The following is a 27,825-nucleotide window of genomic DNA, read 5'->3' as shown; positions in this document are numbered from 1 at the left end:
ACGCACACACATGCACACACACACACACACACACACACACACACACATAGACATGAGGACCAGAATGAGATGAAGATGAGCATTAGCCCACAGCTCAGTGGGCAGTTGCGGTCCACAGCCTGTGAGTCCTGACTCATCCGGCCCTCTTCCTGATGGGTGGCACTGCCCCGACACTGCCATCTCGCCCTGCTACCGGGGCCGGCTCATCGCTTTGACATGTCGATGGCTCGGCCTGCTCCCCAGCTCACTGCACACATTCTGATCCAAGGAGCTTTGGCATTGTCCCTAAACTATCACAGAGACTTCCGGCAGGGTGGCTTTGAGCCCATCTATGTGAGAGTGCATTTGTGTTGCACGGTTAGGTTGTCTTGTAGATTGTCCACTTGGTATAACATAGCCAACAGATTCCAGAGATATGTACAGAGAAAGGGTTGGGCTTTTGTGCTATTTGGTGAAGTGATGCCTTAACCACAGATTAGCTATGGTGGCTTTGCTAGCTCTGTTAGCTTCAATCCCCTGAATTTTGAACTTTATCTCCTATGCGTGGGAGCGTTGTGAGTTTTGAGGGCCCCGGGGAAGTTGCCTTGATTTGAGTTTTAAAAAAAGATGGAGGAAAAAAAAATAAAAAATCTACGGCACCTCTTGTACTTTTCATCAGCTGTGCTTATTTCGTCACAAAGCGTCCATTCTGGATGCCCTCGCACAGCTGATCCCCTCTCAGGATGGCCTGCTTATTTTGGATTACAGATCCCAGGTGTCCACCACACACACCTCATATTTCCAGGAGAGGCGCCAAATACTGCGCCTAAAAATAACATGCACTCATTATGAACTGTGACGATCTTTTCATTGTTTTTTTTGTTTTTTTTGTCACTCTCATTTTTCCATTGAGCAGGCGAAAATTAAGCCTTTCCCTTAGAATTGTGGACACAGTGTCTCCGTCTCCCAGCCCTGTAGTTTGCATGAATCATCCTGCCCATCCGTTCTGTCCCTGCCCCGTGGACCCCCATCAATAACCCTCTCACGGGACGACTCAGACAGACACAGTGTTCGATAAACTGATGTGTCTCCTTAATTGGGATGTGTCACTTAGGGTAATGGGCACACACATGTGTCCCTGATTGTGTAGCGCTGTTGTTTCGTTTGTTCTGAAATGAGAGAGCTCTCTTGGTGCCCGGCATGTGGAACTGTATTTACGTGGCACGCTTCAAAACAACGGCTGCTGCACAAAAGTACTGTAGGTCAGTGGTTCTCAAACATTTCAAGTACCACCTCAGAAAATATTTGGCTTTCAAAGTACCACCATTGTAACTGTCATTCACCTTCGGTAGCCTGTGCGCGTTAGGAATTAAGTGTTATTACCTCACTGTAATGCCTGATCAGGAGAATGAGCATGGCTCAGATAAATAGCAAACTTAAATTATAGTGATCTAGTTGTTTTAAATGATTTTTATATGTATTTAATGATTAATATCCTAGTCATAAAAAAATGGGGAAACTGTCTGAGTACCACCAAAAGGGAGCCGTGTACCACTGGTGCCACAGTTTGAGAACTACTGCTGTAGGTTGTAACCAGAGACCACAAGTAAAAAGAAAGTGAACACAAAAAGTAATAAGCAGAAATAAATTAAAGTATAATGAAATAAAAGCAGTGGGAAATAAGTCGTCAACAAAGAAGACTTTTGTTTTGAAGTAACATAGGTCTGGGGTTTTACGGTGGGGGTGGAAGGGTGTTGTTGACCCTGTCCGACAGACCCCACCCGAGTCTCGTGAGGAATTCTAGAATGCATGAGGTGTGGTTCATTGACAGGAATCTCATTCAGCTGAAGCATTTAAGCAATGCCTTCCAGCTAAGCAGTCAGATGTTGTCTTCGTGTGAAATACATGATCACGTTAACTAACACGGGATCACCACTAATTACGCTGGTGATTGTGTTGTATCTCTTTACAAGACCCAAGCAGAATGGCTATTCATCAAGGTTACTGAATTAATTGAACTGAGGATCGAAACTGGATTTCAGCATCAAGATGTGTTAATAGGCTAGAAGTGTTACATGTGTGGTTGCATTACAGTTTCATTATTTTTTTTAAACACTATTTGTATTACAACAGTATTAGTTTACTGCACAACTCTGTACCCGATGGCATGAGTGGTGTATAGGACTAATATCAGTCATTCTTTTTTTTAAACTATTATAAAATGTAGATTTGTAATTTAAAATATTGATGTTGTTAGGATTCAAATGTTTGTGGTTAAAGCAGGAACGTTATTTACATGTGGGCACTGCTTTGTTGATTAAATTCCAAACGGTATTTTATTGGTTGCCAGCACAGCATAGCAACACAAATAACGAAGCGTGGCTACGTCTGTTTAGGAGATGGGGAAGCCTGAGTTCCCTACTGCTGCAGTATTTCTAGTGGGTCCTACCGAGCGTGCGTGAGAAATTCTCGCAGAACGCCTTCCTCATTATGCATAGGAGAGAAAAGGGAGGCTGGCTTCGTAGTACCACACCACTCTCAACAGAGCAGCAGCCCAGTTGCGAGGCAGACTATCGAAAAGACTACTCATGCGAGAGACCCGCTCCCCAGCATACAGTTACCTGGCGCTCGGCGCAGTGTTTACAACAGTCTACGTTTGATTTCAACGCCTATTTTGTACATTTTTATTACGTTTATGTACGTTTATTCTACTGCCTGCTGAACCACACGATGAAAGTGGATATCAAAACAATCTTTGTATGATCTACAGTCTGCTTTGGGAAATACCTCAATTATTTTGCCTGATGTGGAGGTTTTTACAAGTCAAGCATTGTAGGCGGTGTACGGATCCGAGATGGGGCACTTCTTTTAGGATGTGCACATCGGCGCGTTGCTCACTCATGCGCAGGCAATCAGTCTGCTAATCAGAGACTTTGAGAGACTTTGGGTGGAAATTGAATGAAAAGATGGTCCAGAACGTGATTCTGGTCTTCTTTCGCAGGAGACTGAGCCAAAGACCGGCCGTTGAGGAGTTGGAGAGCCGGAATATCCTCAAACGTGAGTATCTTCCTCCGACTTTGTTCGTTCCGTGATTTGTCAGAAAGGGGAATTCCTTCACGATCAGACGCTTTCATCTGAGGGCACCTGCTCTGCTCGCTTCTCATGTTACACAAACGAAGCAGTTTAATTAGTTTGAAAAGAGAGGATTATTATGTTTTTATTTCAATTTCGTTTTTGTCGAATTATCTGGCAAAATTTGACGAGTGAAGTTTCATTTTGATTTCAGATTGACATGCTCTAGTCTAAAGCATGTCAAATTGAAAACCTTTTTTAGATTATCTCTTTCATATTGTTTTTGCTAAACATGCTAATGCAAGAAAAAACAAAAAGCTTTTTGAACAAATAAATCAACTAAATACAACTTTAGAAAAATCCTGGAAGAATCTCATCTAGACATCTTTGAGCTTTAACTTTAAAAGGTTAGTGTGCACACAAATCAGAGATTGTCTTATCATCCGTAGAGTCTCTCCTATGTGCTTAGGTTGTTTACGTGCTGGATTTCTCTAATCATTGGCCCATATTAGGTCAAACCACCTGTACTCAGCGTCTTGGCAGCTGTCACCTCTGTCTTCTCTGGCAATTGCTTTGCATGTGTGTCTGTCACATGACCAAATCCATTCTCAATTTCCCCTCGACCTCAGACGAGGTTTACCTGTAGACTTGAGTAAACACAGATGGAGAGATATAGTTTTCTGGACTCTGTGGTCCGGTCTGGCCCGGATGTAGTCCGGATCTAAAACGGCACTGTACCACGTCAGGATCTGATCCAAATCACAGCATGTCACTCTCAGTCAGCTGTTTCTCAGGGATGTCTGACAGGAATAATATGGTCCCATTCAAATCAGACACTATGTGTTTGTGTTTTTGTGTGTGTGTGTGTGTGTGTGTGTGTGTGAACTGTGCCGTTTGTCCTTGCTCAAATTCAGGACAGCACAGTTTGGATTTAGTAATCCATCTCTTCTTACAAACAAAAGGGGAAAAAAGAGAGAGTAAGAAATTGAGTGATTGCGCTCAAAGAAAGGAAATCCTATAATATCAACTTCGTCCTTAGATCTCTTCGCTCTCTTTATCCCATGTCCCATTAGGGGTCTTATCAAAAACCCAGACAGCCACCCCTGCCTCATTTTCGGAACCATGAAGTTGGACAGCTGTTGACAAAGACCCTGGGCTTGGCCAGTGTCAGTCTACATAAGCCTAAGAGTCCTCTGTTAATCCCCCAGAGGCCACAACTGGACCACGTTTGCTGCTGTCTTCATGTCTGATATTATGAAATAAGCGATCGCACCTTATCTGTCCATGAAACTGTCACGCTGCAGACATGACGTGTGTCTTATTTGACCTGTCTGGACTTTGTTTTTTAGAGTGTTCAGTGTTTTTTTTTTTTTGCTGACCTGTGACATTTTGTGCTATGTGTTTTCACAGAGAGGAATGACCAAACTGAACAGGAGGAGAGGAGGGAAATTAAACAGAGGCTCAACAGAAAGGTGCGTCATGCTGGGCACAGTCGCCCTAAGATCCCATCAGGGCTAAATCTCTTCACCAGATAAACCTGCAGCTGTCCAGACAGACACGCAACCAGACACCGGCACGCTTACACACAAACACACTCATGCACAGACATAATTAAACATATGCTCACACACACACACAAACACACACACACACACACACAAACACACACAGACACGCATATTGTGCGCATACCCATACATTTAACAAACGGTCCTTTGCGCACACAAGTTTTCAGTGCACACGTGTACAGACAGATGGCCTTTAAAGGCATACTTAACTCAAATGACACACACTCACATGCAGACATACGCACACGCGTGCGCACACACACACACACACACACACAAACTCATTTACACGCTAATGCACACACTTTCTCTCTCTCACACACACAGACACACACAAGCTCAGCTGTCTTTCAAAAAAAGCAGACAGGCACATGACTCTAAGTAGATTCTGGAGCATGAGGTATACTCCTGCATGGATGTACAGTTGGGAGAGCGTGTCTTTCATTAGTCCATGGTCTTATGCAAGAAGCCTATGATACACCTCAGCCCTGACTTTTCCCCGTTGTTGGGTCTCTCCTCTGACTCAACCTGGCACACTCTGAGACCTCTTTTCAGCCTAGCACTGAATAGAAACGTGGTCACCACAATCATGCAGTTCTCTGTGATGGTGTCAACAGATCTTTTCCTGAGCATCTCTTGTTTTTCCCCACACAGTTGAACCAGAGGCCCACAGTCGACGAGCTGCGGGAAAGAAAGATCCTCATACGCTTCAGTGACTACGTGGAGGTGGCCAAAGCTCAGGACTATGACAGGAGGGCAGACAAACCCTGGACCAGACTGTCTGCAGCAGACAAGGTACGATCCGGCCTGCCCCAGAGCTCCCCCTGCTGATCCTGGCTGGGTATTGCAGACTGTGCCCAGTCGTGGATGTTTCTGATTGTGTTTGATTTTATCTTGTGAGATATCACCTTGCATATGGGCATATCCTGTCTAAGACTGTGGTTTGAAATATATGTGATTTATACTGTCCATGAAAACGATAAGATTATGAACTAGAATAATGTACCTCCACTAATGAAGAAAGGTGGGGGAAAAAAATCGATTTTTTTTTTGCTTGTTCACTTTAAAAACGATCAGAAATGCCCTTCACTCAAACTCTTTTAGTACCTATTAATCCCTGACATAATGTCACTTCTTCCGAACTTCAGCATTAAATGGGATGCCATACCAATGATGTAGGCCATTCAAGTAGTTAGCGAGCCTTGACATGATGCCGTTAGTGGTATCAGTTGTTTTGAAGTTCACATTGGGATGGGATGCCTCCTCTCATCTCCATACGAATGGTCCCCTCATCTAGCCATCACTGCTGTCTGTTTCTGGGTCGTGTCTGGAGACGTTGAGTAATCGGCCACTTGTTTTGCTCTCCTACAGGCAGCAATACGCAAAGAGTTGAACGAGTTCAAGAGCAACGAGATGGAGGTGCACGCATCTAGCAGGCATCTCACAAGGTCAGCATCACTGTGTTTGTGCTAGTGAGTGTGTGTGGGTGTGTGTGTGTGGGGGGGGGGGATTGTTTTTGGTGCATGAGAATGTGTGACTGTGTTTGATGTGGTGTGTGTGCGTGTGTTTCCATTTGTGCAAGTGTTTGTTTCTTCGTTAGGTGTGTGTGTGTGTTTATATTTGAGTGTGTGTCAATGCCTAGAGGGGTAGCTGACCGTGGATGAGATCCAGTATAGATCTGATGTCACACTTCATATCCACTCCTCACTCCTTTCCAACCTGTCTGATAATCCCTCTCAAATTATGTGACATAACAGTTTCGCATTTAGCAAGATTCCCCAGGATTTTAGTGTATCTTTAGAAATCAAGAAATCCAATTTGAGCAATTTTTATCCTTAGCGGTTGTGCTGATAGAGACAAAGGGTCTGCTCCAAATATAGTTGTCTCAACCTCTCTGGGGACAAGAGACTGGCCTGGATTATGCTCACATTAGCAGCGTCTGACAAACATAACAAATGTCCCCTCCGGTTCTGCTTACGTGTTTGCTTACGTTGAAGCCTATATTTATCGGGAACAAAATTGCCATCAGTAGCAAAAAGATGCTTCCTATACAGGTGAGCTTGCACCCAGACACAATTTTACCTGCACAGGGCAATGCTGACCGCCATGCTTATCCTGAAACGTGGGATTGAAGATTACTGATGTGCTTGATATAAGAATGCAGTGTTCCAACATCCTCCTAAATTTCCCTTGTGTCCCTGTGTTTGGCTCCGCAGGTTTCACCGACCGTAGCGAGGTTTTCTTCTGTGAAGAAACGTGAAAGCTGGATGCCCTGGTTGCGTCGAGAGAAGACCTTGCAAGGCTCTTTCCAGAGCAGTGGCCTTGTGGGCCATGAAGAATTCTGGGAATTTTTCCCCCTTTTTTTTTTTGTTTTCTTCGTTTTGATTTCCTGGAAGAGGGCACGGTCAGTGATTCTTAGAGGCTATGTCTCTGGAGCTGGTGTCACGAGCGAGGGGTCTCCGTCCGACGCGCCTGCGGCCCCCTTCTCCTCGCCTGCAGAGAGGCTGGGAAACCCGCTGCTTTAAACAAGACTATTTTGTAAAAGACTTTCACACTTTCTCCTTGTCTTTTTTTCTGTTGTTTTTTAAAAGCTCACCTTTCAATGCCAAGATGGGAGTGGAGTGAGGTTGGGATGGGTGGGTGAGGGGTTGGGTCGAAGGGGGGAGGGTGGGTTTTAGAGGGTGTGGTTGATTTTTGTGGGGGCTGGGGGAATGTTGCATGTGACCCGATGAACTTTTCCCACACCAGTCACTGGTACTGTAGTCAGTCACACCCCAGTTGTTTGTGGTATCTCACTGAGGACAACAACAACAAAAAAATCAAGTGAATTTCATATCAGCTGTGTAAATGTCAATCTCTTAAGAAAACAAATGGACTACATGTCTTACCTTTGTAAGCTCTATTTATTGTCTGCACAATACAAGTTTTGAATTTTATATAAAAAAAACTGACTTGTGTGCTGTTTTTCCAGTTGGGTGGCAAGGAGTGTGTGTGTGTGTGTGTGTGTGTGTGGTGTGTGTGTGGTGTGTGTGGAGGGGTGTAGTACAAATCTCTTGATAAGGAAAACATAACTTTCCAAGTAACACAACATGGATTTCTAATCACAAAACCATGACTTCATTCATAAAGCAGTGAAGAAATTGATATTGTACAGAGATTGCTCTACACAATCCAAAATACCCCCGTCCTAGTTAGGACTCCATTTGGACATGCCTGGTAGTGACAAGTCTTATATAAGCAGTCAGGGCGAAAGTTTTGTTGCACTTTGACGAGCATGCTTGCCGCTAATCCTTTCATCCCGAGCCATGCGTTGATATGAAGAGGCTTGTCACACAGGACTGGGGCCAGGCTTACAGCGCACACCAGATTAACAAATGAACAAAAGCGTTGTGGTGCTTCACCTGGATGAACACAGAGTCTAGCAACAGCTATTCTCAAGCACGCACCATTGCAGGCTAATAGAAGGGCATACTTCACTCAAATGACAAAATGTTAAATTACCTATTTAACGCTGCTTTTGTACTGAGAAAATAGTTTGTAGTTGTTTAATTGTCAAGTATTGTAAGGGTCTTCCTTTCTGTTGTTTCTTTCTTTTCCTTGACTTCACGTTCTCTTTCTTTCAAAATGAGGAATAATATGATAAAGAACTTACTTTCAGAGAGATTGTCTAAAAACAATCCAGGACCTGTTTGAACGGTAGGTGATGGTTACTCTTCTGAACAGAGGATGAACAGAATGTTGAAGTTCAGAGATTAACAAAAGCATCGCTGAGACTCACCCAGACGAGCCCAGAGTCTAGCATCAGCTTTTCTGGAGCACGCTCCACCACTTAGTCCAAGAGGAAGGCTCAGCTGAAATGAACGTGATTATATTAAGATGAGATGAAAGCTTAGCAGCCCTGAACTGAGTTAATGTTCCTCACAATTGTTAAATGACCAATTTAACTCAGCTTTTGTGCTGAGAAACAGTTTAACTGTCAAGGTTTTGTCAGGTCTTACTCTCTGTTCTTGCCTCCTCCTATTACTTGACTGCATGTTCTCTTTCTTTCTGAATAGGAATACATAATGATACAAAAAAAAAAAAATACAAAATATATATTTTTCAAGAGCCTACAGATCCTGGTAAAGTAAAACACAAATCACAACAAAAGTCTCAAAGCGTGCAATAATAAACCCGGTCCACTTCCTGAATCCTCAATGATGGAATCTTTTCACACTTTATTGCTCAAAATAATTTGGTTTATCACCTTCTAAGGACTTCACCATCAGAGAGTATTAGCTTAGCTTCTTTTCTGCAGAGTCAGGGCCAGATGATAGTACCCAGGGTCTTCTCACATGCTGTGCAACAGCTGTGGAGTTGCTGGCCTGCGGTCTTCAAAAATGTGCAAACACAGCAGGACTAAGAGACAACTTCAGCACATCTTTTGGAAGTTGGTTTGTTGGGGCAGTAAATGAGTCTTTTATTTTCTGCTGCTACATGTTCAACAGTATTTAAACAATGGACACTCAACCACATGTCTCTTTGTTCAAATCATGGTGAATGTCCTAACAGCCAATAAGCTTGCCTTACAAAGAAAAGACAGCTTTCTAACTCAAGTAATTTGATGATTTATTAATTGTAGTGACATCTTAAGGTGCTCTTAAATTCCACGGAGTTCCCGACCTGAAGCATAAAACTACCTGTGTCTGGAAACAGCAGGGTGTTTAACATCCCTTCACATGACCCTATGCCATCAAAATGTGTTTAAAGAAGTTTTAGAAACCTATTTCCTAAAAAGCACACTTTAAGAATGGTCAAAACCTGCCTAATGTGGTTTACTCTGAACTTTGCAGTCCAGAGATTCAAAAACATAAACAAGGTGATAGAGAAATGAGAAGCTATGCCTTTAATCAAGTAGGTATGTGTGTTAATCATATGCCTTTGTGAGCTAAATCATGACGTTTCTTCTAACTTTAACCTATACAAACCTTGTGTCATGTTTTTAACTTCGCTTCTCTCTCGTCTGCGGCAGTCTGGGAGTGAGCCCAGTCTCTCTATCTCATCCTCCAAGATGAGAGTGAGCCCGTGCTTCTCTCTCTCATCCTCTAAGATGAGAGTGAGCCCGGTCTCTCTCTCTCATCCTCTAAGATGAGAGTGAGCCCGGTCTCTCTCTCTCATCCTCTAAGATGAGAGTGAGCCTGGTCTCTCTATCTCATCCTCTAAGATGAGAGTGAGCCCGTGCTTCTCTCTCTCATCCTCTAAGATGAGAGTGAGCCCGGTCTCTCTCTCTCATCCTCTAAGATGAGAGTGAGCCCGTGCTTCTCTCTCTCATCCTCTAAGATGAGAGTGAGCCCGTGCTTCTCTCTCTCATCCTCTAAGATGAGAGTGAGCCCGTGCTTCTCTCTCTCATCCTCTAAGATGAGAGTGAGCCCGGTCTCTCTCTCTCATCCTCTAAGATGAGAGTGAGCCCGGTCTCTCTCTCTCATCCTCTAAGATGAGAGTGAGCCCGTGCTTCTCTCTCTCATCCTCTAAGATGAGAGTGAGCCCGTGCTTCTCTCTCTCATCCTCTAAGATGAGAGTGAGCCCGGTCTCTCTCTCTCATCCTCTAAGATGAGAGTGAGCCCGTGCTTCTCTCTTGTCTGCCAAGGCATGAGTGAGCCTGATATGCATATCATTACTGATACATAAAGATACTAATACACAACTCTGGAGTCCAAGGTAATCTTGAGTGTGAATTTTCACCTAACACAAGGCCATTTGTGAGTGGGTTAATAGGCACTATAGAGGGTTCTAAGGCTAGGCTTTATAGGAGCACGGTTTCTGGAAGTATGAGTCTGGTGTAGTGTTATTCGCTACAGATATGTTGCCCTTCCTTAGGGATCAATACTCAGCAGGTCGGTGGGATTCTGCTTACTGTTCCTGTCAATAAATAGCCTCATTATGAGAAAATATGGATCATGCAAACAGATGGTAACCTCCTGAATGCCAAGTAGACGCCCCACCCCCCCAAGGAAATCAAGCGTGTACTCTCTGTAAATATGAATAATTCAGCCAACCTGTGAAAAAAACGGCACAACATGACTGTCTGAGGTGCATTGTCGCCATGTGATCAGGGAGTGGTTTGGAAGAACAGTATTACCGTTAATCATGCTCCGCAGGACAAGGTCGGAAATGAGGATAATGAATGCCTTGGGATTCAACTACTCTAGCTGAGCTCTGTGCATCAGCGGAAGCACAGGAGTACTGAGTCTTCCTTGAAGGCAAAGAGAGTCCCTGGGAAGCTTGGAGAGAGAGGGGGGCAGGGGGGGGGGGGCAGGGGGGGGGGGGGGGATGGCAAGATCAGTAAGACAAGATTCATGAAAATGAATGAATGAAAGACAGAAACAGAAAGAAAGCGAAAGTGAGAGAAAGTGAAAGAGAAGCGAGAAGGAGAAAGACAGGGAGAAAGAAACAGAATGTAAAAAGAGCAAGAGAGAACGCGAGGGAGCATGAGAGACAGAGAGAACTAGCTGAAGCATGGAACCACCACCATCAGACCACAGCACAGGTGGTGCGACTGACCCTGACTGGCAGTGTCCTGTGGGCGGGTGGGGGGGGCCGAGTGGAGCCATGGAGACACATACGAGGCCTCTCTTCTGGGGAGGCAGGATGGTGCGTGGGTCGCCAGCCCTACCCTTGCTCTGGTGTGATAGCAGTCTGGGCAACGGATGAGTTCAGACACACACACAGACACACCCATAAAACAAGACTGTATGTGTGCATTGTGTGTATGGGTTGTGTATACAGGCAACAGGCGTTTACACACACTCTGCAACACACACACTTAAAAACACATATGATCTCAGAGACATGTAGACACACACACACACACACACACACACATATATACTTTGTAATAAACATGTGTTTACACGACAAGCAAATTAATTCAGAAATTTGCTAGAAAAAAATTGGTACAGAGCCTGAAACATACTGTATACAAACAAAAAATATAAAAAGCGGAAAAAAGCATACAGTATATACATTTGGAAAACATTTGGCACATATTTTGAAACAGTGACCTACATCTGGAGGTATTATTTTGCCCATTGTACCGGTGGAATGATGTCAAAGTGTCTAAAGCAAGAACTTACGTCAGAATTCAGTTTGATGTCGTAGCACTGAGCGCTGCGTTTTTCTACCCGTGCCAAAGCAATGATGGCAGAGGCAAACCTAAACATGAGGAGGCCCAGATTAGGCAAACACACACACGCACACACACACGCAGGCACAGATACATACGCACACGCACACGCACACGCACACACACACAAACGCACACACACACACACACGCACACGCACACGCACACGCACACGCATACGCATACGCATACGCATACGCACACGCACACACATACGCACAAGCACACACACACGCAAACACAGACACAGACACACACACAAAGACACATATGCACACGCACACACACATGCACATACACACACACACACATGCGCAAACACACACACGCGCACACACACACATGCGCACACACACACACACACACACACACACACACGCACAGACACACAGGCAAACCTGGAATGAGGGGGCTCAGATGAGGCAGAAGGGTACAGGGTACGGCTCTGCCAAGGTCTCTGTCTCTGCTTCTCACGAGGGGAGATGGAATGTCCTCTTTTATTAATCTATGAAAATGAACTGCCACACACACACAGACGCACGCACACAGACGAACACACACAAGCACATGCACACACACGCGCACAGGCACACGGACATATACAAAATTGTATAGGCACACTTATATAAAGTCACAGGTACAGTATGTTTAAACACATGCAGACATACGTACATGTATACTTACTCTCTCTCTCTTTCTCTGTCTCACAAACACACACAAACGCAAACACACACAGTCATGGATACAGAGAGAGAGGAAGAAAGGAAGAGTGAAACTGCCTCCTCACACAGCCTTCCTCTGGTGTCACTCTGATTTGGGTGAGTGTTCAGTCTCATCCTTAGAACTTAGAGCAGTCTCAGAGTTCAAGCCCTCCTCCTCCCCACAAGCTCTCATTCCTTCCACTCTGCTTATTAGTTTGTTCCAAAACAGTCCACATGACAGCCATTCAGCTTCATTTTTACAAAATACTTATTATAATACTTAAATACTTAGCAAGGCCAGGATGCAATGACCTCAAAGGTCAGGCTGATCTCCACAATCTTCAGAAGCCACTCCAAGTATGAATCTCTCAGAGATATGAGATATAAGGTGCTTTCTTTTTTAACTTCTTTCTTGCCTTACCTTTACAGCAAACAAATGTTTAATTGAGTAATAGTGCAGATCATCAGAACATGAGTGGACAGCAAGCAGCATGTGCACACACACACACACACACACACACACACACACACACACACACACACACACACACACACACACACACACACACACACACAGACACAGAGACAGACAGACAGACAGACAGACACACACACACACACACACACACACACACACACACACACACACACACACACAAATAGACACACACACACACACACGCACACACAGAAACACACACAGATAGAGACACACACACACACACACACACAGCTATCACAGAGCTTCTTTCTGCACATTTATGGCGGGAGCAAGTGTTCTTCCCAGCAGGAGTAAGGACTGACATCTTGCTGCCGTCAGTGAGATAGCCTGGAGTGTGTACTTTCTAAAGACACTTATAAGACAATATTGATGACTCATCAGTTGTCACTGATAGAAGTTCATTACAATGAAAAGTAGCGTGTTTCATTCTGTATTGTGATAAAACATACAGTTCTCTCTAGTAAATGTAATGGTCCCAACTCCATATATAGACATGATTCTTTGATGCAAACACTGCATCGCTACACAATATTATCCCATTTATCCTTGTAAATCTGTTGTTACATTGGCATTGTTAATGCTGAAGGTTATATCTGGCTGATATACTACATTCTTCTCAGGTGTCTGAAGTCTTGGTAGGCTATGGTACTATATTATTTGGCTATCAGTCCTTACTTGACAGGGGGTTCAGGATCTGGGCTCTGTAAAGCGCCTTGAGACAACTGTAGTGTTGTGGCGCTATTTAAATAAAGTTGAATTGAATTAATTGAATAACTTGTACTGTAGCTCTTTTTTCCTGACATATGTTTTCTTTGCAAATGAGTATGTAAGAACTTTGAGAGAATCCAACTGCCCTTTAAAAACATTATGACTAACTAGAAACATTACAATGTACAATGTACAAGTACAATGAGGTCACAACGCAGTAACAGAAACTTCTTCACACTTCACATTTAACCGAAAAAACAGCATCTGATCTTTTCAGTGTCCCAAACTCTCCACACAAACCATCTTAACATTTATGAATACATAGATAAATACAGTACACTATACAAACCCGTCAAAAGTCAGCAATGATATTTGAAATACTTTGTTCTGTTTATCCATTTTCCTTGACTCACTGTTTTATTTTTCCAAACTCTTAGATTGACAAATTCAAAATCAATTATTTGCGGCGAGCAGGATTGTTCAATATTAATGAGGCCGCTCAGAGCCCATGCATAAATTATGGAAATACGTAGAATTCTAATGCCTTAGAAGGCTTCCAAACTGGGTCAAAGATAAGAGCTTTGTAAGTAGGTAAGCAATGCAGACGTCTTAAGAAGCAGTGGTTTAAAGGTCAAGATCAACATCCACAGAATATGTGTTGAAGCTGAAAAGATATGAGATAAACTTCAATCCAATAATTCACTTCACTGACCATTTTCTGCCCTGGAATTTGAACTTGTCAATCAAGATATAATTTTCAGATGAACTACCAATGACCCAATATTTGTATGTAACTACCTTTGATTCCCCACAACATTATCACTGTGGATAGGGTGCTACCCAGGTGATGTTTTATTTTCAAGAAAAAACATTGACAGCTGCATGTCAGGATAAACAAAAAAAAACGAACCGGTCAGCAAAATAGAAAGTAGATAACGGCCCCCTTTGCTCTAAAACTTCACCACGTCACCAAGTCACTCTGTCTGCCTGCCGTATCTTAGCATGTTTCCCCCTGTTTGAAGTCCATGTGTTGATCTGTGGTGGTCATTTCCCAACACCACAGATTAATGGAACTATTCTTTACAATGATGCACTTTAAGGGAGAGTAGGTTTCACAAAGAATATTAACCGCATCTCTAATAAGACAAGAAAACAGCCTAAGTATCCTACCAGGCTGACTGGATTGGTGTCAATCATTGGCTCCAACCCCTACATGTATGTGATTAGTCTGATATAGAAGTAAATAACTTGCTAGAATGTCTGGTCAAAGAGAATGCAGAACAACAATCTAGCTCTTCACCTTGCCACTGTCTATTCCTATCAGGTAGAACACCAAGTGGAGGACACATACTTGACCAGAACCTTTCTGTTTGAACCTAGTTCTAATTATGAGACATGAGTAGTAAAGAGTAATTATAGAATAATAATGGTAGAAAGTAATAATACAAACTAATGAAGAATAATGAGATAGAAATAGTGATTCTGAAGCCCTGACATATAAACCCTAAGACTCTCGCCACTCCACAACGACGTCTCCGCAGCTTTGGCACATGCCTGGCCAGGGTCCCGATGACTGTTGCTTGTGTGGTGGAGAGTACAGCTGGGTCCCAGGAACTGGTTCAGGCCAGTTATGTGTTCCTGTGACTCACCCACCCCACAAGGACACATTGGGTCTAAGGAGGAATCTGTGATCAAATTGAGGCCGAACTCTGAATGCACGTGGTGGGCCTCGCATGGCTCCGGCTCAATGGCGCTTCCTCTCGTGGCTGGAGAGTGGCCCCCCTGCTGCCAAGGGCTGCAGAGACGTGAAGGCAATGCCTGATCATATGTGTCAGCGTGTGGGTGTGCATGTGCGTGTGTGTGTGTGTGTGTGTGTGTGTGTGTGTGTCTGGTGGAGGAGTGGGATGGTAGGTGAAGAGTGTTCTCCATCCTCAACCTACTAGATGCCCTCAGAGGTTAAAAAAACATACATGACAGCACACACACACACGCACGCACGCACGCACTCACGCACGCACGCACGCACGCACGCACGCACGCAGGCAGGCAGGCACACACACACACACACACACACACACACACACACACACACACACACACACACATAGATGGTCATATACACAAGCACAACAACAAACACTAAAGTTACGTGCACACACAACAAGTAACAAGTAACAAGTACAACCAGTACACACACACATACACACACACTTATGCACATGCACAGACACCCACTCACATGCATTAACAGACAAACAAAATAACTCCATAAAAACACTTTCATACACACATAGAAACATGCATACACAAATAACACACAAATGTATGTCATTAATACAAAAAAGAAAACAACTATAAAACACTACAATGCATGCATAAATAAAAAAAAAAAACGTATTCAAAAAGCTGTCGTTCAAACGAAAACCACCATGGTGATTGAATCAATTTGCAAGTCTAAAGCAAAACAAGGGTCAAGGGTCATCTATGGATTAGTTGGTATCCAGGTCTGAGCTGACATGTTTGGCTGTTAACTACAAAGGCTGCATACAAATCTCTCCCCTTTCGTTTAGTATTCAGGGGGTAACATGTGAACACAAGTGATATTATATAGTTGAAACGGTATCATGCACTATCTAAAAGATTGCTTGTTTATCAGGTACACATCGGTGTGTGATACAGTGGGGAAAATAAGTATTTGAACCCCTTGCGATTTCACAAGTTTGGCCACTTGCAAATAAATGTGTGATCTATAATTGTAATGGTAGGTGTATATTAACAGTGAGAAACAGAATATCAACAAAAAAATCCAGAAAAATGCATTTTATAACATTTATGACTTGATGCAAAAAATAAGTATTTGAACCCCCAAAACTGACTGACAAAAATGACTTAGTACTTGGTGGAATAACCCTTATTGGCAAGCACAGACGTCAGACGTTTCTTGTAGTCGGTCACCAGGTTTACAAACATCTCAGGAGGGATTTTGGTCCACTCCTCTTTCCAGATCCTCTCCAAATCTTTAAGGTTGTGTTTTCAATGGGAGGGAATGAGGGAATGAGGTTCAAGCCCAATATTCCACGTTACATGGCCCCATCCATATTCCCCTTGATGCGGTGGAGTCGTCCTGTACCCTTGGCAGAAAAACAGCCCCAAAGCATAATGTTTCCACCTCCATGCTTGATGGTGGGTATGATGTACTCTTGGGGTCATATTCAGCATCCCCCCCCCTGTCAAACACGGCAAGTCGAGTTGATGCCAGAGAGCTTGATTTTGGTATCATCTGACCACATTCTGTCTCCCAATCCTCCCTAGAATCATTCAAGTGTGCAATGGTAAACTTCAGATGGCCCTGTACATGCGCTTCCTTGAGCAGGGGGACCTTGCGAGTGCTGCAGTACTTCAAAAAATTACGGCGTGGTGTGTTGCCAATGGTTTTGTTGGTGACTCTGGTCCCAGCTGCCTTGAGATCATTCACAAGCTCCCCCTGTGTAGTTCTGGGGTTATTCTGCACCTTTCGAATGATCACTGATTCCGCACGAGGGGATATCTTGCATGGAGCCCCAGACCTAGAGCGGGTGACAGTTGTTTGTTGTTGCTTCCATTCATGAATAATCGCACCAATAGTTATCTGCTTCTCAACAAGCTGCTTGCCGGTGGTTTTGTAGCCCATTCCAGCCTTGTGCAGGTCTACAATCTTATCTCTGACGTCCTTGGACCGCTCTTTGGTCTTGCCCATGGTGGTGAGGTTGAAGGTGTGAAGTATGATTCTTTGGACAGGTTTCTTTTATACAGGTCACCAGTTGAGATCAGTATACCTTGTTAGACCTAATGAGGACTAATCTGTGTGCTTTTTGGGCACATAACTGGCCATTGGTAGCCAGAATTCTTGCTGTTTGCTTGGGGGTTCAAATACTTATTTTTTGCATCAAATGTAAATAAAGTCATAAATCTTATAAAATGCAGTTTTCTGGATTTTTTTTGTTGATATTCTGTTTCTCACTGTTAAAATACACCTACCATTACCATTAAATTCTAGATCACACATTTCTTTGCAAGTGGCCAAACTTGCGAAGTCGGCAGGGGTTCAAATACTTATTTTCCCCACTGTATATGTTAAGATGTATACATGTAGATGTATACTTATACAATAGTTGGTTTGTGATATATGTTAAGATGTATAATAGTTGGGTTGTGATATAAGTTAAGATGTATACATGTAGATGTTTACTTATACAACATAATGCAACCGAAAATACAGGGTGACTAATAGTTCCTATTGCTGATGGTTGACAAAATAACAACAAAGCCTACAAACACCTATTCACAATCCTTCAAATTTCACCAACCAACCACCACTGTCTTAACACTGCCACCTACTGTGCAATGAAAGTATTGAATATGTAGTCCAATGGCATGTTGAAAGTGTGTTTACTCACATTACAGTTTACAAGATTATTATCATTAGGCAAAAAATAATTTCTAGACATGGATTTTCTGTATCACTAACCGCATATTTCTTCGTTCGCATCAGCATCCACTACAGGTCTATTATCTGTTAAGAGCCTGGTTTAGAATCAAACTGATGTTTCCATACATAATTGATTGACCTTGCACAACACACGTATAGGTGGATTGCAGAGGAGACAATGAAGAAATACAGGCCAGAAACATCCAAAATGTCTTGGAAATTCTTAACAGGGCAGTGTCTGCCTTTATCACACACTCTAACAGGTTGTTTATTCATCTGAAGATCTGGTTTTACTTACACAAAAAGCCATACTTATATTGTGCTATTAACCTACTGTATGTATAAAAGTGCAATGCTTGAAAGTGCAGATAGGCAAAAGCTCTCAAGCTCAAACATTTAATGAGTGTTGCATTAATATCACATTAAAGTTGGAAGTGCATGTTTAATTTCCAATTTTCCTTTGTTTCTTCCTCTCTTGGCATGAATAAATGTACAGTGAAAGCAATTTAGATAATAATGTGGTTCAATATTTACATGTATTTAAAGCAGTGAACAATAAGTCCTTCATTCCTCTGCTCTTGTAAACTGTCCTGCTCTCTACCCATGCATGTGATTAAAAAAAAAAAAAAAAACTCTTGCATAGTCCCTTAAGTTCCTCACATTCATGAACCTTCAACTATATCAACTCACGTTGCTCAGGTCCTTAAAGGAGTGTGCTCTTGTTGTTTAGTGTGGAGGGGATATTCTTGGAAACAGATGACATGGTCATGCTATGCGTCTCCTCAACCGTGCCCAGTCCCAGGCGCTGGGGAGCGGAGCACCTTCCTGACATGCCAAAGTCTGCAGGCTGCTGGGCGTCCAATGGCAACACTAATGGTGAAAGGTGAAAGGTCATGTGGCATTTTGTTCAGGCTCAGTGGCATTTCGAACAGTCGCTCTCACTCTCACTCGGTTTCTTTCTTCTGTCTGTAGATTCAATATTTACATTCTTGTCTTTTATATGTAGGTATGGTTATTTGTATCTTAGAGTGTAAATGTTTTCATTTAAATGTCTTCAAAAGTTTTTGAAAGTTACTTTTCCTTTTCTTTTTTATTAGTGAGTTCACTCCTTTTTTTTAAATACATTTTCAGGCGATGAGTCTTTAGGGGGATTTAATCAATGCCAAATTAGGAATTTAAAAACAGTGGCACAATAAAGTCTACTTCAAAGTGCTTATCTATGTGAATCTTCATGGCACCCTCCTGTGGTCAACTAAGTAAAGTGCACCAAGCTATCTTCACACTCTCTTGGAACAGATAGTTTATAGCACTGGCAGGTAAGCTTGTAGTTTACCCCCCCATTGTTGTCCCAGTACTCTGCCCCCTTGACCCGGAAGCGAATGGCAAACTCCAGGGTAGCACCAGGTTGCAGAATGAATGGTGGAACAGGCAAACGGAAGCAGAAGATGTCCGCGTCTGGCTGGTCGGGTTTTTCACTGCTCACGGCGGTCAACCAACCAGCCTTTGTCTCAGCCACGCTCTTCCAGTCGGTGAAAGAGTAGCGCACCGTGACCTCCTTCTCGTAGGCCAGGTTTAGAACTTGAACTTTGCCGATGATACCCACCTCGGAACACAGAACCCTCTCCAGACACACCCTCTGTTGACGCAGGCGTTCAAGGAATGCCGGTTGAGCCCCAACATCCTCTGGGAAGCTGGGCTTAAAGTAAGGCAGGGAGAGCTCCAGATCCTTCCCAGAGTAGAGCTCAGAGTTCATCAGGAGTCTGGAGAACACATGGTGAGGCACCAGCGGGTCCTCCCCTGCCTTGAACACCTTCACCTTTGCCAGCTCCAGGCCCAGGGAGTCAGCGAAGCGCACCTGTGCTTGGGTCTGGCTGCGGTGGCGGCGGCTGGGCGTGGAGGGCAGGGACTGGGCTCGGCGCCTCATGATGGGCTTTGGGGGGGGCTCACAGGACAGGCTGCGTCTGAACTCTGGCTCCCTGGGAGACGGAGACCGGGGGCTAGGAGGGCGGATCCTCACAGGCTTGCGCTCTGCGTTTGGCTTGGGGTCGTAGATGTCGCTCAGGCGGATGACCTTGGACGGCTCTGTCACCTGACTCAGACCCGTGGTGAACTGAAGGCCCAGGTCACTCTTTGGGCCAGGAGGTTGTGGACTGAATTTGGCCATGATTCTGTGCAACAACACATCTGCAACATGGAAATAAAAATACCCCTCCCATGGAATATCAGAGCGATCCAGACACCAGTAGCATACAACCACAGTTAAGTCTAAAATATTTTTTTAATTAAATTCAAAAGCTATTGGGGAATTCTGGAAAGCCTTTCAAATCTGTCAGTTACAGTTGTGAAGAACTTGATTTTAATGAATACACATATCTGCCAGCAGACTCCGTGTAGTCCAAGAGAATGGAGATGGATAATGAAAACCTTTACTAATCTCTACATATAATTTTCAAAGCCAAATAAGCTATAGGCCTACCATACTTTTTTAGTCTACTAGTTTATTTGTATTTCATTCGTGATATTGATTGAGCCATACATGTATAAAGTAATGTACTAACAGTAAGTAAAATATGCTATCACAACTAGGCGTATTTTAATATCTGGTCTACTATTTAGAGTAGTCTACATGTAAATACAGTAGGCTTATTATTTATCAAAGGACTTACCTGCGGTCAGTTCTCTTTACACGTCCTCGCTTACCAACAAGTGAAGGCAGAATCCTTGACAGCAAGCAACATGTGTGATCACATCAAATCCCTATTAGGCTTAGTAAGCAGTAGTAAAACGAAAAAGTCAATACTTCCTTGCAAAGTCACACTTTGGCAACGAGTGGTGCATCAGGCGTATTCAAATGTTGGCTATGAGTTCAACTGGTGGATTTGCAAAAATGATGGAGTTAATTTAATTATGGAACAAGTTCATTTTAAAGCAAGCAGAGTACGTGATTGTTAGGGTCGTTGTCCTGGCTAGTTTCGGAAGACATAACCCCTGACATTTAAACACTCCTACGGGAAGTGTAATAGAAGTTGATAACACGGCTTGTTATTGGTCCATACAGAAGGCTACGTTCTTACCAGCACGTAGTGCTTGGGAACCTTTTTGTGGTATAAGTAGGCTATTAAACGATTTGACTTTCTGAGCATTTTGCAAGAGACTGCAGAAAGCGAAACGGAAGGCTACTGGTTTGAAACTCTTCCGCAATCTAACACCCTTCCTGTTTAGAACGCACCGGGCGAGATCACAGAGCGTAAACCGAGTAGACGGTCAAATGGCATCGCCTACAGGTGCCGAGAAAAAAAAATCCTGTCAGGTTTAACACTACATTTCCCACGAAACACTGCGGTCCGTAGGATTAAGACACATCTGGGAAATCTGGATACTAACATGAAAATACTGTCACGGATGATAGTGTACATAGTGGGACAGCCTTGTGGGGAAATCGTTTAAAAGGCACGCCGGGCTACCCTATGACATTTTGCGGTTTGCTCGTACAGTGGGGGTTCTTTGTATTATTCATCATCCTAACGTTACAATAAGGATAAACTAAAATCCCTTTTATCCTTGACTAGGCGCGCTCGAGAGAATATCAAGGGTAAATGTATAGTGATTGTAATGCCATATAAGCTCATTTTTCTCGCCAAAAGCGGAGAAGGAAGAAACTGATAGGCCGATGAGAATTGTAGCCTAAGAGAGTCGACTATCTCTGAAATAGGCATATAGCGAAGCGAAGATGGTCATGGCCAAGCCTGATCACCGAACATGATGGGGACAATATCGCAAGAACGTGCCACGACAAACAACTCGCGCAAGCCGCCCACCAAAGACAGTCAGACCACTAAACCTCAATGGAATAATGGAGCGCTAACAAAGCAGAGGTAACGAAAAGCCTACACTAAATTTGCCTGCATGCCTACAATTTATTTTTGTGAGATACAGTATATTTACGCAAATGGTTATGTTATGCTACAAGGGAATTATTTAGGGAATGTTTTATTTCAAAATTATTTTTACAGTAAAAAAGTTTACAAGCCTGGGGTGTCGAATGGTCCATACGGAGAAAGCAAAATTCCAGTGCCTGAGACTGTAAGTATTTCAGGACCTGGCATTTCTCCAGTTTCCAGACTTCTACAAAAACAATGTTGATATGGTACTGCAATATCTGTGTTCCCTTCCAATAAAACGTTGTAAACATTGTTCTGTCTGTTTCCCCCCTGGTGTAAATAGGGTTATCAGCCTAAAAGGAGAAGCAAACCAGATCGACCCCCTCTGAGTGATACCCCAGGGTGAGCTCTCTCTCTCACCACCTGTTTAGTGCAACATTATTTAAAGGTGTGGTTAGCTATACAGGTGGATTTAACAGTTTTTAAAAACCAATTCTGTCATGCAGTCCCTCCCCCTGCACACATGCTCCAGTGCTGCCTTGGCTTTGTCATATGACTGACAGGCAGATTATTGTCCTTATTGGTTTGGTCTAAGGAGATTGTTTTGTTTGTTTTTATTCATGGCTCTTACAATGCCTGGGCCAGAGTTTTTTTAGTCTCAGTACACCATATTGATTGTGAAACTGAAATATTGGGGATACTGAATTTGAATCACTGGCTATACCTTTAACATTGAGCTGTTCCATCTCTCCGCAGCACTCAGAGACAGTTGTACCCCAAGACGAGTCCACAGCCGTCCTCCCTATGGGAGGTGAGAGAGAGGCCACAAAAGCAGGCCTCTCATTCCAAAAATAACAAAGACCCGACCAACACAGGCCCAGGTAGAGGGCGCTGCCATGTCTCCCACTACCTCAACCATTCGTCCGAGCTGAGAAGGGACTGCTCCTGGGAGAGGAGGCCCCAGAGTTTAGACGAAGCCAGGCCCGGCAAGGACTCAGACAGTGATAGCGACTTGTCCGACACAGAGAGAGTCCCCGCATCCCCCAGCCCTGGCCCTCCCCCGAATCTAAATCTGAGAGCCGAGGTCATTGACCCCACTGAATTTCAGCGATCCCACGCCGCCGCTGCTGCCACACCGCGCCGCCAGTGCCAGTTCAATAAAAGCTACCCTGATTTTCTGCCTCCGCCTTTCAACGCCTGGAGCCTGCGGCAGTTGGCAGTGTTCCTCAACACGGAGGGCAAAGGCGTGGCCCGGCCCAGACCCGTGGATCAGCTGGAGAAGTACCTGGAGAGACTGCTGAAATTGGAGTGGCACCAGTTTCAGACCATCCAGGAGATAGACAACAGTGGCAGCGGCAACAGGGGAGCCCCCCGACCCACCGGTCACCCTCGCCCCCACAGCAGCCCCTCTACCAACCTGAGCACCCCAAAAAGCATCCTTCAGTGCCAGCGTTCTTTCCCCCTTTCCCTGCTCTCCTCCATAACCAAGCCCATGCCTGTCCAGCTTGTGGGTTGCGCGTGCCCGCACTGTCATTCCCGCTACCCGCACTGCAACGGATCTTGTCGGACGTATACCTACCAGCACAACTCCCACTTGAGTTCTCTGATGGAGCGCAGGGGGCGCCCCACCGTGTCCAAGAGAAGCAGTAGCGAGAGCCGTATCCATGTGTCTGAGCCTGCCTTCCCATCCCGTGGCTACAAGCCAGGGAGTTTCAATGGCAGTAGTCACCTGAGACGCATGCAAGCTGCAGGGAACATCCGCAACCCATCACTGAGTCCACCAAGGCTCCAGCCACCTGGATCTGTGTTTACCTCCATGGAGGCTGGGGTCAGGAGGGGAAGAGACCCTTCCGGTGGAGGGGATTCTCGGGGGAGGGTCGTGAGGGAGGATAGCCAGAGACGGAGAGCTGTCTTAGAGAGAAGGAAAGTAGTGTCCAATGCGAAGCAGGATTTGAAAGTAAATACTCTTGCTGCTACTGAACATGCAGGCATATTGACTGACAAGGCTTCTGGCAGGTCAACTGGCAGGGTGAAGCGTGTTGACTTTGTCACGTAACGTTTGAAAGGCTGCATTGTTGCCATAAACATACTTTTTTTTTTACATACAGTAGCATAACTCATAAAAATTATAATCTGTCAATCCTACTGTTTTTGAAAACTCTCCAGGAAACGTTTTGTCTTATATTAAATGTTTTGTCTTATATTTGTGGTGTGTCTATGCATGTGTGTGTGTGTGTGTGTGTGTGTGTGCTTGCTTATGTGTGTGTGTATGTGTGCGTGCTTGCTTATGTGTGTGTGTGTATGTGTGTGTGCTTGTGTGTGTGTGTCTGTCTGTGTGTCTGTTATTTAAGAAGCTGGCTGAACCTTTGCATGGAAAGAACTAAATAAATGATCGGTGCATTATTATTTATGAGGACCAAGATTTTCCATTTTAATATACTAAGGCTGGGCTATCTCTTCCATGTGTGAGTTGGCACACCTTCCATCCACTCCAGGTCTCATCTGACTCAAATGTACCATTGTATGTCTGGTTAGCATGTCCAAACCACTCACTTTTTACTGTTTTACTTTTTAAACTTTGAAATTGTATGCTAATTTCTATTAGGTGAGGTTTGTGTATTTGCCTATGTTTACATTTTATGCAATAATTACACTTGATCTGTGTGTGGAGGACTGTCTCATGAGGAAAATGAATGTGAACATATAAATAAATACTTTATCACAGTTTCATCCTCTTTTCGTTACATATAATGGACATTTTATGAAGTTCAGTTTATTCTAAAATGAATTTGAGCAAACAGCTTCGGACACTAAGTCGGATAGGATATCCTCTGGAGCTTTACTTTGAGTGTGGCTGTTGGCTGTTCACTGTTAATGTGGTAACTTGGGTATAAATTACTTCCTTGAAGTGAAAATAACAGATTGGCGGCGGATTGCTGTGGAAGTCATAACCAACAGGAGCTGAAATGGGTAGATGACTTACAACCATATTTTTTACTGTGTTGCTCTCTGGCTTTGATATGCAAGTCTGTCAGCAGACATGGCAGCATTGAAGGGCTGTTGTAACCTGCAAAAGGGGTTTAAAATGGATGACAAAGATAAATCCCGCTTAAATCCCTATGACAAGTACAAAACCTGTCACAAATATGGAGGATTTATTCCAGATGTTACTCCAGGAAGAAGAGGAAGGATGATGATGCCATACACTCCAAGATGAATGCTTGGTACTTCAAAGTGGACATAAGCACATCATGTTCCACATATGATCAACGCTGTTAAAAAATATTATTATTATTTTTTACCTAACCTCCATTTTAATGTGGACCTATCTATACCAAATATACAGCGGTTGCATTTCTCATTCAGTTTAGAAAGTGGAACTAAAGTAGCTACGTGGATGTTTCCCTGCTACAGGAGGGACTTATTTTGATCGCTGAAGTCCTAGAACAGTCATGGACGCCACCGCGGAGCGTGTTTTAGAGTACTTGACAGAGGTTGAAGAAGCAGCTGAAGATGTCCTTTCAGATAAACAACAGGTAACATTAGATTCAAGAAAGTGTTGTGGTTACGTATTGTAATCGAATAGTTGTGATTGATTTGTTTCGCGTCTCTCTTGCAGATAGTAGACCTTGATAGGAAAAGAAACGCGAACAGGGAGGCACTCAATGCATTAAGAAACGATTTGTCCGGGAATGGTACGTTTCTTGCTTGCATAACGTTACTTGTTTATAATTCATGGTTCACTCGATTCCTGCGAATATGTAATTTAAGAGTAGAGAAGGTCGTAGAAATAGCATGGCACCATAGCCACAGCTAATTCTCTAGGCTAGCTTGTTGTAATCTAAGCTAACCTTGTTTACAAAATTGCGTTGCATACTCAAGTTGCATGGTGTCCACCACACAGTCACGCACTGACGTTAGTTATTTGAAAAGGCATCCACATTATGTCACTCAAAAATATAAACATCTATTTAGTAGACTGGTTTTGAGACAATTGTTAATAAAGTTAAATTCTTCTTCTTTTCCCACTACAGGAAAAGCGAAAGTTTGTTTGGGCAACATGTTTATTAAATTGCCAAAAGACAAAACCAAACAGATTCTTGAAAAAGGTAAGCAGCATGGCGTATACAGCGTTGCGTTCCATTTTTTTGTCCATATGATTATCTTTGGGGGTGTTGAATCAACTTACAATGTATCGTGTCCTAGACCAAGAACAGCTCGACAAGGAAATAAGCGGTCTCCGCGACGGTCTCAAGGTCAAAGTGAATCGACTCAATGAGTTACAAGGTAGAATGACCTAATGTAATGTTGGCTGAACTTGGCTGTATGTTAATTGAGGCAGTTGGTCTGTTTTGAAGAGCAGGTTATTTTGGAGTTTAGTGTGTGTGTGTGTGTGTGTCTGTGTTTAAGTACGTAAGATGACACCTGTGAGCACTAAGTCATTCAGCTCTTACCCTCTCTTTCTCTCTTAGGGAAACCTGAACTCACAGGTTACAACCTCTGCCCCCTCAGCAATGAGGAGATGAAAGCCATAAGCAGCATCCTGAGGACGTAGCCCCCTCGCCCCCAAACACACACATGATGGACCACTCAGGGTGCACACAAGGGTGGATGTGGTGGGCGTGGTGGGCCTGCTGAACCTAAGACTGAAATAACAGCGTTAAATTCACCCAGTGGCCAGACTGGGCTTTAATAGGCTGCAGCTGAACTATCCCACATGGTGTGCGGAGCGACAGACTTTCAGCAGAAATGGTTTTGTATATTTGACCCAGCGTTTTTGTGTTTCAATACTTATCCATCATGTTGTTAATAGTTTGTGATTTATTTCTTGCCCCTGGCACATGGTACACTCATGTATATGACCAAAATTAAACCGTGACCAGTAAAACACAGATGTCTTAAACGCCAAATGTTATCCATGAGTAATTTGTATTTCAGCATAGTGGTATGCAGTTTTCTTTGACATAACAGAATAGTGTAATGGTACCTGTAGATGAAATTATTCTCTATGGTTAACATGCAAATTCCCCTTTTGCCTCTAGGTGGTGGTGTATCTCAATAGACCACACAAAATGTGCTCTAAAATGTTTTGTCCCTACCCAATGTACATCTTGTTGAACCACTTACAAATTGTGAAGTTACACAGTAAGATAACTACTACAAATTCAGGGAAATATATATATTATATATATACATTCATAAATATCTGTAATGATTTTTATATAGTAATTCATCCCATGAAAGCAGAATTACACAAGCATTATTAGGTTAGGAATCAGCTTTTGCGGGTTTAGGTGATGCACCTTTATTATCATGTGTAATGATGAACTCTGAGAACTTAGAGATTCCAGACAGCCAAGGAAATAGGCTCAGCTGAGAGGAACTGACGAGGTGAAGGCATGTTCCAGTTCTTGCCTGGGTAGCGTGTCATGGCACTAGTTACCGATGCAATTTACGAGCGAGTCAGAACTACATGAGGTGAAAACACACTCTGTGTCCCACTTATATAATCAACACACCGTGCATTCCTCTGGGTTGTTACGGCATGTGAAGACGTATTTATCTCCTGCAGCTTCACACGAACCCAAGGAAACCCTGTCCATTTGGTTTGAATCTGTACCTCTTCCTATAGGTTGATGTGGGCTGCGGAGACAAGCAGGGTGTCATGCTGTCTGTCAAAATGAGAGGTCGTTAATCACTCGCATTTCAGTCAGTCAGCCTTTTAACTGTCAAAAGCATGACTAATCAAGTACAGCATCTTTATCCTGTCAAGTCTAATGAAAT

At 43.5% G+C, this 27,825-nt stretch overlaps 4 protein-coding genes across 4 annotated transcripts in view; 3 read left to right on the top strand and 1 right to left on the bottom strand.

Annotated features, from left to right (window-relative positions):
* Positions 1-7,178, top strand: part of phactr3b (phosphatase and actin regulator 3b) — a gene marked incomplete at its 5' end in the record, with an annotated part of 46,048 nt that extends 38,870 nt beyond the window's left edge. The window contains 5 exons of the mRNA XM_080845530.1: positions 2,981-3,036; positions 4,462-4,523; positions 5,274-5,414; positions 5,991-6,067; positions 6,836-7,178. Coding sequence (XP_080701656.1) covers positions 2,981-3,036; positions 4,462-4,523; positions 5,274-5,414; positions 5,991-6,067; positions 6,836-6,851 — 352 coding nt within the window. The 3' untranslated portion in view covers positions 6,852-7,178. The remainder of the gene's footprint in view (positions 1-2,980; positions 3,037-4,461; positions 4,524-5,273; positions 5,415-5,990; positions 6,068-6,835) is intronic.
* Positions 7,179-18,103: 10,925 nt separating this feature from the next.
* On the bottom strand, positions 18,104-21,691 carry ppp1r3db (protein phosphatase 1, regulatory subunit 3Db). Its single transcript, XM_080845533.1, has 2 exons — positions 20,827-21,691; positions 18,104-20,344 (listed from the first exon to the last, which is right to left on the bottom strand). Exon 2 carries the CDS (start codon positions 20,322-20,324, stop codon positions 19,413-19,415), a length of 912 nt encoding a protein of 303 aa, XP_080701659.1. The 5' UTR covers positions 20,325-20,344; positions 20,827-21,691; the 3' UTR covers positions 18,104-19,412.
* Positions 21,692-21,885: 194 nt separating this feature from the next.
* fam217bb (family with sequence similarity 217 member Bb) lies at positions 21,886-24,244 on the top strand. Its single transcript, XM_080845529.1, has 4 exons — positions 21,886-22,035; positions 22,174-22,243; positions 22,385-22,443; positions 22,798-24,244. The coding sequence occupies exons 1-4, from the start codon at positions 21,920-21,922 to the stop codon at positions 24,095-24,097; spliced, it is 1,545 nt and encodes a 514-aa protein (XP_080701655.1). The 5' UTR covers positions 21,886-21,919; the 3' UTR covers positions 24,098-24,244.
* A 1,217-nt stretch (positions 24,245-25,461) lies between these two features.
* Positions 25,462-26,951, top strand: pdrg1 (p53 and DNA-damage regulated 1). The gene is made up of 5 exons (XM_080845535.1): positions 25,462-25,577; positions 25,661-25,736; positions 26,076-26,150; positions 26,248-26,328; positions 26,514-26,951. The coding sequence occupies exons 1-5, from the start codon at positions 25,494-25,496 to the stop codon at positions 26,594-26,596; spliced, it is 399 nt and encodes a 132-aa protein (XP_080701661.1). The 5' UTR covers positions 25,462-25,493; the 3' UTR covers positions 26,597-26,951.
* The last annotated feature ends 874 nt before the right edge of the window (positions 26,952-27,825 follow it).

The sequence above is a fragment of the Sprattus sprattus genome (assembly GCF_963457725.1).
Source record: "Sprattus sprattus genome assembly, chromosome: 10".
NCBI lineage: Eukaryota > Metazoa > Chordata > Actinopteri > Clupeiformes > Clupeidae > Sprattus > Sprattus sprattus.
This window is presented reverse-complemented; position numbering and strand designations above follow the sequence as displayed.

Coding starts and splice junctions, on each gene's coding strand:
- ppp1r3db (XM_080845533.1), bottom strand. CDS start 20,324: ATGGCCAAATTCAGTCCACAACCTCCTGGCCCAAAGAGTGACCTGGGC.
- fam217bb (XM_080845529.1), top strand. CDS start 21,920: ATGATGGGGACAATATCGCAAGAACGTGCCACGACAAACAACTCGCGC. Junction 22,036..22,173: donor GGAGCGCTAACAAAGCAGAG/GTAACGAAAAGC, acceptor TTATTTTTACAG/TAAAAAAGTTTACAAGCCTG. Junction 22,244..22,384: donor AAATTCCAGTGCCTGAGACT/GTAAGTATTTCA, acceptor TGGTGTAAATAG/GGTTATCAGCCTAAAAGGAG.
- pdrg1 (XM_080845535.1), top strand. CDS start 25,494: ATGGACGCCACCGCGGAGCGTGTTTTAGAGTACTTGACAGAGGTTGAA. Junction 25,578..25,660: donor TCCTTTCAGATAAACAACAG/GTAACATTAGAT, acceptor TCTCTCTTGCAG/ATAGTAGACCTTGATAGGAA. Junction 26,329..26,513: donor TCGACTCAATGAGTTACAAG/GTAGAATGACCT, acceptor TTTCTCTCTTAG/GGAAACCTGAACTCACAGGT.